This window comes from Pituophis catenifer, unplaced genomic scaffold (genome assembly GCF_029215685.1).
Source record: "Pituophis catenifer annectens isolate HBS135680 unplaced genomic scaffold, rPitCat1.0.hap2 SCAF_8, whole genome shotgun sequence".
Classification (NCBI taxonomy): Eukaryota; Metazoa; Chordata; class Lepidosauria; order Squamata; family Colubridae; genus Pituophis; species Pituophis catenifer.
In genome coordinates this window covers 39,700,353-39,710,658 of record NW_027256888.1, presented here as the reverse complement: position 1 = coordinate 39,710,658, position 10,306 = coordinate 39,700,353, and the positions used below count along the sequence as shown (strand labels likewise).

The window sequence follows — 10,306 nt, the reverse complement described above, 5'->3', positions numbered from 1 at the left end:
TGCATAATACAATGTATGAACTGCAGTTGAATGGATCTTTGTCCAAATATTGTTCAAGATTTTGAACAAGGATATTGGCTTGTTCAGTCATCACCTCAAAGAAATCTACTAAGATTGTGAAATGGAAAGTTGGAGTTAACATTTTTCTTCTGGAATGCCATTTTTTCCCAGTGCTGCAAAACAAAGAATTAAAAATAATAAGGCTGTCCCAACCAAATCTTTCTTCTACGCTGCTTTGACAGATGAGAGAGAGGGGGAGAGAGCATGGGAGAGGGAAGTTTATCTATTGTAGATAACAACATAAGATAACTTTTTATTTGGGCTGTCATCAGATGTGTGAATTTTAGCTCCCAGATTTCCTAGCAATGGCAATGCAGGCTATGGAATTTTAGGAAAATCTACACATCTGGGGGGGATTTCCAGATTAGAGAAGGCTGGTTTCAGGAGTCTTCATTACAATATAACAGCTTTCAGAACTCTGGACTCATACTTGCATTCTTAAAGCTTCAATAAGGAGTTTAGAAAAGACTCACTCCCACTGTACATTAATGGCAGTGCTGTGCTATGTAAATCTCAACAAATAGTAGTTATTAGCAACTAAAAGGGAAATCCACTTGGGTTCTGGTTAAAGTCCACCCATATACTGAATCTTGATTCTGCTCTCATCTCCCCTTCAACCTTTAATATCTTCAACTCTATTCTAATAAAAATGATTTAATGTGATGTATAACATCAGCAGCAAATCATGGCTTAGGGCAATGCACAAACCCTGCCACTTTAACCCTCTATCTCTTTTCTATTTAATTTTAAATTACCAATTTGAGGTCTTTCTCTCAGAAGAACAGAACTAAAATCATAAATTCAGTATATTAAAATCTTATTTAGGATTGACTCATAAAACTCAGGACTTCCATAAACAAAACCAGATCAAAATATTGATTTTCTTCATAAAACCCAACCGCACCAGGTATTGAGTAAATGTAAAAAGAACGTGATACCTGCCCACTGGTCCTATACATTAAGACTACACATCTATATAGCATCACATGCCAAAAGGTAACTGTTCCACTAGCAATGGTTAGAGGGGAGCATTTTCATACATTTGTATGGAGATTTGAGGTATAATTTCAGATATGGCAATCTCAGATCTAGCGTCTTCTCCTCCTTTTGCTAGTGCAGGGGTTTCAAACTCAAGGCCCAGGGGCTGGAACTGGCCCATGGGGTACTTAGATCTGGCCCGCGGGGCCGCCCTGGAAACAGCGAAGGACTGGCCCAGAGTGCCTCTGCCAGTGAAAACAGAGCCCTCCCGAGCTCTGTTTTCGCTGGCAGAGGGTTGCAGGAGGCCATCCCAGCTGAAAACAAAGCTTGGGAGCTCGTTTTCTCTGGCAGAGCGCTCGGCCGCCACAGGCGCCCTCGACACGAGTGACGTCAAGGTGGCCATGCCCACCCTGGTCTCCCAAGGTTAAACAAAACCCTGATGCAGCCCTCAATGAAATCAAGTTTGACACCCCGTGCTAATGTGTTTACATCTTCAGGAAGACTTAAAGAATAGATATAATAGCTCAGTCAGGTCTTAAGATTTCCACAAGACAGTGGTCCACCACATGATTCAAGCACATGCTTTAATTAACTGCAAAATAATTGAGTTACATTTTGCCTCACCTTGTTAGAAGTCCTGTTCCTAGCCAAGGTTGAAGAAATCGATAGAGATAGGACTTCTCAATAAATGTTGAGCTACGTAAGACAACCTGGTAAACACACTACAGTATTGTAACTTTAAAATAAACAGGAATTGATATTTTCTTTATCACTTTATATTTTGATGAAACGAAGCAAAAATCCAAATTCTACATTGGTAGCCCAAAAACTGATAATTCATAATCTGCATTCATTAGGCAAATCAAATCAATTCCATGTTGATGGTTTTAAGGTTAATCTCATACCAGAGCATTAGCATTAATCAGAGCTTTGTTTACTTCATTCAATGTTGTGCTATATGCAAATGTGATATGCATTTTTTATACCTGCTCAGCAAAACCGTTAACAAAAATGTTGAACAGTACAAGTAAGAATATGAATTTGCCATCTGAACAGAATTTTTTTGAAGCAATATGTATCCATCAAGTTGTAATCTACTGCCTCATCACACCATCAAAAACTATTCTGACAATTGCTTTGCTCATGAAAAGTACTTTCATAACCTAAACATTTAATCAAAAAATTAAATAAGATTAGTCTGACAAGAATTCACACATTAACTTGAACTAATAACTGGATTGTTTTCAAGATAACTGATTGATTTATGCTGACTGATCTGTATTATTCCAATTCTTCTTCAAAGAGGGACTATGCTGACTCTCTTCCAACCATCTGATTTTTATCTATTTTCCAGTACTTCTCAAAACAATATACAGGTACAGCCAGAACATTTGCAAGTTCCTTAAATATCCTTGCATTCAAAGATATATTGAGTCCAGGAGATCTGAATTCATTCAAGATCAAGATTGGCTGAGATTCTGCTTGGTACATCTAATAAGAGAAAACTGGAGAATCCTGCCTCCCATTCTAAATCCAAAATTTCAATATTGGAGTCAGGCAGGAGCAATGGAATCTATATACAACTTTCCAGAGCTCCATAGTATCAGAGATGATAGATTCCTCAACCTTGTCTCTCCTCCAAGGAAGATTAGTCTGTCAAAGTCCCAGCAATAACAATGCTTTGCATACATGCTGGCGGTGGTTACCCAATTTCTCTCTCCATGTGGTTACATTTGTTTTGGAAGGAGTTCAAATCTATGCAGATGAAGTAGTTTCACAGCATGGCTTGGTTTTAGCCTTTGGATGCCTAATAGTTTAAAGGTTTATTGGAGATATTACATCACATGTTATAAACAAGCCCTTTTATTAGAGTGATTTGGGCCAGTTACTTTCTCTCAGCCAAAGGAAGAAGGAAATTTCCTTGCAAACCATTTCTGAAAAATCTTGCCAAGAAAGCTGTGGGGACTAGGGTTCAACACCAGGGATCAACACTGACTTAAAGGAACAACAACAACAAAAGTGAAGAATCAGAGCTTCTCACTTCTGTCATGTTGACAATCACTCCAGGTTTTATGACTTGAAGAATTATATTATTAATTGATGTCATTTATAATTTGTCATATAAACAGGCTATTTAGTTTTGCTATTATGTAATAACATTTTTTTTAAAAAACCTATGTAGTTTATTTTCTGTCAATGGAAAATGACATTGGCCATTTAATCTGAGATCATCCAATGTATGTGTGTGTGTGTGTGTGTGTGTGTGATATACATGCATATGTATTTCAGAATTGTTAATTTATTCTTTTTGGACTAATATCCCAAGTTTTAAAAGAACCCAGAAGTTGCAATGTAGTAATGTCCACACAGTTTCATGCTAATTCAGGGTTCTTTGAACTATTAAAGATGTAACCCCTTCTATACTTACCCATTTGCCTATTAAATACAATTGTTTCTAGAAAAGGGCAAATAGTACTCCACCAATAATTTTCTAAAAGAGACTTGGCAGGGTATTTCTATCAGGAGGTTGTCAAGAGGGTCAAAATACTGGCCATGATCCTCATCTGTAAGATTTGCCTGAGAGCTAGAATCATCTTGCATAACCATTGAGAATGAAAAGGGACTCACCTCTACAGTGTCTTGGTGATATAAAATCAAATGAGGGAATGGTCCTATCCAAAGTTTTAGCAGTGGCATATAGCGAAATTCTTCTGAATAATGAATTACCTGTTTCCAGAAACCTGAAAAATATACATTCAGTTTACAAATGACAAGTTTATTTGTCACTGTTATTTTAAATAAAACATTTACATCTGTACTGATAAGGTTTTTTTGATCCTCACAAGGCAAAGACAAGGTTTGCCTAGTCAGCATGATACCATTTTTAAGAAAAACAATTTTTTTTAAGAAAAACAAGGTTAAGAGTTTTTCTTAAAAATGGTATCGTCCTGACTTAGCAAACTCAGACAAAACTACCCTGAAGTAACTTCTTTCCTATTCTCCAAATGCAGTCCTTCATCTTAAGTTTGTTTTGTGAGATGTTCACTTGCAAATTACTGTGATATTTGCTTCGTAACAACTATGTTTTAATGGCATTCTTAAGTATGGTTAATTTAGCCATAGTATATGTGATATGCTGAGTCTCAATTACCGGTAATAAAGTATTTACAATGCTGTAGTGCTGGAGTAAGTACTTTGAGTAAAGTCCAATAGAATATACAGGATTTGTCTCAGACTGAGACACCTGCTAATCTTGAAATTTTTATTTTGCTTTACAGATTGTGTTCAATGAAAAGCATACCAGAAACACTCGCTATGGTTCCCAGTTAAACTGTTTTTTTAGTTCTCAAAATAACTGTGTTCTGAAATGTAGTCTGTTATTAATATTACCAATCAGAATTAAACATGGATTGGATTTCAAACCAAAATAAATTTACCATGAAGTTTTATTGCAAAACACAGCTACCGGTACAATAGTATGAATCAGACACAAGGGTGTTTTGTGATCCCACCAAGTGAGCAAAAGGGTAACTAAAAATGCTTCTTGGGAACTTCCATTCCAGTGCTTTAAATTTTATCATTAATCTTTGTAAATTGAATTTTTAGTGTAAAATGCCTTGAGACTTGGCAATAATAGAAGTTTAAGAAATAAGTAAATTTATCCAATCTAAAATTATTTATCTTGGTTGATAATTAATATTTTTAAGGGAAGGAAGGAAGGAAGGAAGGAAGGAAGGAAGGAAGGAAGGAGAGGAAAAAGAGGAAAAAGAGGAAGAAGAAGGAGGGAAGAGAGGAAGGAGAGGGGAGATTTTCTGGGAAAATCATTTCACTAAGAGCTGCTTTCCTTTTTCTTCTGGCAAACTGGGCCTTGCTCTGATTTGTTACTAGTTAGTACATAAGCAAAGTTCAGATTCAGGATAGACACCGATAAGCAGGTCATGAAAAATTGGCCATATAAGGATTTCATCTAATGAGGCATTATTAAATTATGAGAAATCTGAATATTTTATTCTATTAGTTAAGTAAACTGGCTTCAAAAATGTAAGTTAAATTCTTAATAGCTATTGCCCCACTGGTCTCCAAGTAGCACTAAATAACCTAGAACAGTGATGGTGAACCTTTTCGGCACCGAGTGCCCAAATCAAAACATGCACGTGCATGCATGACCGTGTGCGCACACCAAAGAACCATAAACCCGAGGAGGGCATGCACGCGCCGGAAACCAGAAGAGCAGCTGGCAATGGCATGCGTGCCCACAGAGAGGGCTCTGCATGCCACCTCTGACACGCATGCCATAGGTTTGCCATCACGGACCTAGAAGTGAAATTATTACAAGTCAAACTGCAGGCCTGACTAGGGGATGCTAATATTTAAAGAGGAAAGAGCAACCACTTTTGATCAACGCTTACTTGGAAAATATGTTGGCCAGTCAAAGTTGGCTTTACTTGAAGCTACTATTGACTTTAAAGCAAACTTTGAGTTCTTTTCTAGTTACCTTGTGACATAAATTGAACAGATCTGTTTATTTACATTTATCAGTGCTTATACAAAAGCTGTATAATAAAGCAAATTTCATTTGAGAAGTAATCCTTTAGCTCTATTAATGTCTCAATACAAACCCATAAAAGGATAACAAAGCTACATACTGGCCTATTCAATTTTTATATGATTAACAATTCATATAATTCTGGATGATTCTGTCTTCCACCTTCCTAAATTAGTACATCTGCACATTCCCAATCTGTTATACCCTGAAGACTCAGTATCACTGTTCAAAACTACTGCGCTTATGTGAAAGGCTTAAGTGCCCTGTCTTCCTGTTATAGCATGATTTTGTTTTAATCTGTCAGTCCCACAAGATATATCAGACCATAAAAGCAACCTTTCAAGAATACTAGCATCACATTTTATTGAGATTTTGAGGTAGGTTATAATAACAGAACCTTGCAGTTTTGATTGTACTTTCCTCCTTCTTATATCCCATTGAATCAGAGAGGCATTTGCCTGAGCCATGTCTGAATATTATCTTGCTTCTCAGAACTGAAATAATGTTTCATTCCATTCTGCCTAGATCAGAGGTCTTCAAACTTGGCAGCTTTAATTCCCAGCAGAATTCTGGGAGTTGAAGTCCGCAAGTCTTCCAAGTTTGGGGACCCCTGGCCTAGATAATGGTTCTTGCATGCTTCAGTCAAAGATCTGCCTTGCCCTCTACTTTACCAATTATAGTGAGACCAATATTGTGATGTCTTCAAAATACTATGTAAAGGTGACAAATGTAAACCAGACAAACCAAATATATAGTACATATAATACATATAGTACATATAATCTTAGTTATCTTGAATGCCGTAGGTTTTTGAGGTACCCACCTAGACTGCTGAAAATGCACACAGAACTATTTATTTTTTAATTTCACCTTTATTGTTATAAACAACTCAAGACAGTGAACATACTTGCCTCCAGAAGTTGTGGGTGCTCCAACATTTGAGGTTTTTAAGAAGAGATTGGACAACCATTTGTCTGAAATGCTATACAGATTTCTAAAGTCCCTTCCAATTTTGTTATTCTGTTACTCCTTCTTCCTATTTTTCATACAACCACCCTGTGAGGTGTTTTGGCCAGAGAGAGAGAGAGAATGACCAACCCAAAATCACCTAGCCAGTTTTCATATCTAATACCTAAGGCAGGAAATATCTCTTTGTGTCTAGTCTGGTGTTTAACCACTAGGCCTAATATTTCTCTACTTAATTACCTGCAGACCAGGGGTGAAATGCTTTCAGTTTGGACCGGATCGCCCGATCCGGTAGCGATGGAGGCGGGTGGTTGAGAGAACCGGTAGCAAAAATCCCTGCCCCTCCCCCTTGCCCAGCTGAGCCGTGCAATCATCAGAGGCTTTTTTTTTATTTTTAAAAGCATTTTTTCTACAACCTCTTTGGCCAAAAAAATGCTTTTAAAAGTTAAAAAAAAAGCCTGTGATGATCGCGCAGCTCAGCTGGGATCATCAGAAGCTTTTTTTAAAAAAGCCTCTGCCCATCAGGCAAGTCAGCTGGAATTGTCAGAGGCTTTAAAAGCATTTTTTAACAACCTCTTCAGCTGAAGAGGTTGTAGAAAAAATGGTTTTAAAAGTAAAGTAAAAAAAAAAGTTGGCCACACCCACTCAGTCATATTACCACCACCAAGCCACGCCCACAGAACCGGTAGTAACAAATTTTACATTTCACCACTGCTGCAGACATTTCTAGTCAAGAAGGGCAGACTTCATCCCAGCTATTATAGAATACTCTGAGGCCAAAGGCTTTCCCAATTCTTTTACAAGACCCAGATTTTGTCTTTCCATAGCCTTTGCTCAGCTGGATAGAATTCAGTTCAACTTCTCATGAACACCCTTCTGAGTTGCAAGTTGTGTCACAGGTGCAGTTTAATGTTTAGAACCCAGTCTGGTTAAGGTTGAAGGACTAGGGCTCAATGCTCAAGGATTATGTTATGGTTGAACCCTTCCTGCAGGTTCATTCCTTTTCATATTATGTGATACTTTCACAGTATAGCTAAGACAAGTTAAAGCAAAGCTGAAGGTCTGTCTCTCACTTTCTACACTCTTGGGTCCATCAAAACCTTCTGCTGCAAAACAAACAAACCTGAGACTTCTTTCCAATTATCTTTTTTTTTCCCCTGGAAGGATTGGGAATATCATTTGATCAGCTAAATATTTATCTTTCATAACAATTCTAAAGTTCCATACAGCTTTCTCATTAATAAAATAGAACACCGCTTAGGGGGGGCCAAAAAAGCCCTACTAAGCAGGTATATACAAAAGTATGAAGGCTATTGCTTAATGCATTGTAAGCAGCCCTGAGACTCCGGAGAAGGGCGGCATATAAATCAAACTAATAAATAAATAAATAAATAAATAAATAAATAAATAAATAAATAAATAAATAAATGTGTCTTAATAAGTGTGCTACATCTCTGCTATGAGGAAGTGTTAAATGAATGTATCTTTGTGGCTCCAAGAAGGTGGAGATGCTATCACACTTAATCGGCCAATGGCTATGCCAGGGTATGGGAGTCAAAATCATCACTCCTCTTTTTATAAACAGAGCTAGAAAATCAAATTTCTTTTCTGACTCCACTGCTAGAAACTAGATTTGATGCGACAGTCTGTGAAACTGAACTAAAAATTAATACAGGAATTTTATGTACTTTTGCTACACCCATTCTGATTGATAGGGATATATGATTTTTGAAAATGGGAAGTCATTTGTTTAGCATTTAACTGTAAGCTTTTAAATACTTTCTCTATATACTAGATTCTAGGACATCTAATGCACATTAAAAAGAAATCACTTTTATTTCCCTTCCTGCCCTGAATTTGTTGCTTTGTTTGGGTCACCAGCTTTTCGGTTTCAAGATCTAGCTGAACAGCCATGTGTAAATTAGCCTGATTTTGAATGTAGAGAATGATTGAAAGTGCATTATAGAACAGTTGTTGTCACTTTCCATCAGTGATCAATTGTAACAGATTCTCAAACTACTAGGATAGGGATATTGAATTGAGATGCAGACACAGAATGGAGGGTATTTTAATCCTGACTTTTAGGTTATTACAGTTAACAGATTAACAGAGTTGGAAGGGACCTTATAGTTTGCAGGTCATCTAGTCCAACCCACTGCCCAAGCAAGAGACCCTAAATCTGCCTCTACCTAGGATCGAACTCACACAACGTCCTGATTGTGAGGCAAGAGCTTTACCTCTTGGCCACCGGGTCTTGTTTTAAAGGCTATCTTCTAATGTGCAAAATAATTCATTATGAAAGGGATACGTCGTTCAGATGATTCGTCCGCAACATCTACTTTTATGTAAGCATTGCATTTTCTCCCCCGTCTTCGACCCTAACAAACTTTCACTTTCGTTTCGGTCCCAAGCGCCCTTCCCCAGCAGTTCCGCGCTTGCTTCAGCCTTCACCCGCTCCCACCTCCCGCAGCACCGGCGCCTCACCAGTTGACTGGAATAAGCAGGTCGGGGAAGTTTATAGCCTGAACCGCCGCCGCGGCTCGCCCAAGACCCTTTGGAAGAAATGGGCGGGAAGCTTTTACCTTCGCCGTCGCTATCCATGAGCATAGAGTTACCCAGGATGGGATACCAGGGTTTGATCTCCGGGATGGCCTTCATCTCTTTCCATTTCCAATAGTTACGAAGCACCAAGAAGGAGGCGGTGGCGACCACCAGAGCTAAGGCCGAGGCGGCCCCAACCACCCACCCGATGAAAAACCCTCCGCTGACCAGAGCCATCCGGGACTCCACTTGCTAAAAGCTGACGAGCGAGGTGGTTTTGCAGACGGCCGATCCGAGATCCAGTCCCGAAGGCTTCGAGGAGCAGAAAGGGGAAATCCGGGAAGGGGGGAGGGGTGGGGCGAGGAAAAGCCCAGCCAGATCTCTAGATCGGCCGTGGAACTGCGGAACCTTGGAACTGCAGGTGGGGCTCTGCGATTTATGTAACCCGAAGACTGCTGCGAGAAACGGATAAAGGGGAGAGGCAGGCGGGGTAGAGCCACGACTCCCGCCCTTTCCAGCTCCAAAACATACCCAAGCCTTAACTCGCGCTGCAGCATGTAAACTGATGCTAATCCACGTGCCTCTTAACTTTCCTAACCTGCCTTTGCGCTGTGGCCCATCGCCAGGACGGGCCACTCGCCATCTCCAGAGGGCAGAAACTGGGAAGGACTCCTCCTCCCGCTCCCAACTCTCGTTACAAACACGCCGAGGGCTTGCATTTTCCTGCTATGCTGTCTTCCAACTGGAGCGTTGGAAGCTCTACAGAGGAGAAGATGATCGACGGTTTGTTTTGTTCTAGGAGTAGCTCAGCTCCGTCTACCCCTGTGGTGGTTGCGTTAGCACTATTCTGCCTGTTGGTTAGCGACAGCTACGGATATGTGTATCCCTACATCAAAGCCTGCTGCTGCAAAACAAACAAACTTGAGACTTCTTTCCAATTATCTTTTTTTTCCCTGGAAGACTTGGAACTATCATACACGCTTGTTGCACACACAAAAGTTTCAATAAATTAAATGACTGCCCAGTAAACCAATGAACTATTTCTATTGTAGAACCTATGGGTTCTACCCAGTGGTGGGATTCAAGTAATTTAACAACTGGTTCTCTGCCCTAATGATTTCTTCCAACAACCAGTTTGCCAAACTGTTCAGAAAGTTAACAACCGGTTCTCCCGAAGTGGTGCGAACTGGCTGAATCCCACCATTGGTTCTACCT

At 39.4% G+C, this 10,306-nt stretch overlaps 1 protein-coding gene across 1 annotated transcript in view; it reads right to left on the bottom strand.

Moving 5' to 3' along the window:
- The window catches only part of CYP4V2 (cytochrome P450 family 4 subfamily V member 2), a 30,131-nt gene extending 20,708 nt beyond the window's left edge, over positions 1 to 9,423 (bottom strand). Inside the window, exons 1-4 of the mRNA XM_070948525.1 lie at positions 9,133 to 9,423; positions 3,667 to 3,779; positions 1,663 to 1,748; positions 1 to 173 (exon numbers count right to left, since the gene is read on the bottom strand). The exon at positions 1 to 173 is cut by the window's left edge and continues 18 nt beyond it. Coding sequence (XP_070804626.1) covers positions 1 to 173; positions 1,663 to 1,748; positions 3,667 to 3,779; positions 9,133 to 9,328 — 568 coding nt within the window. The 5' untranslated portion in view covers positions 9,329 to 9,423. The remainder of the gene's footprint in view (positions 174 to 1,662; positions 1,749 to 3,666; positions 3,780 to 9,132) is intronic.
- Positions 9,424 to 10,306: the final 883 nt, after the last annotated feature.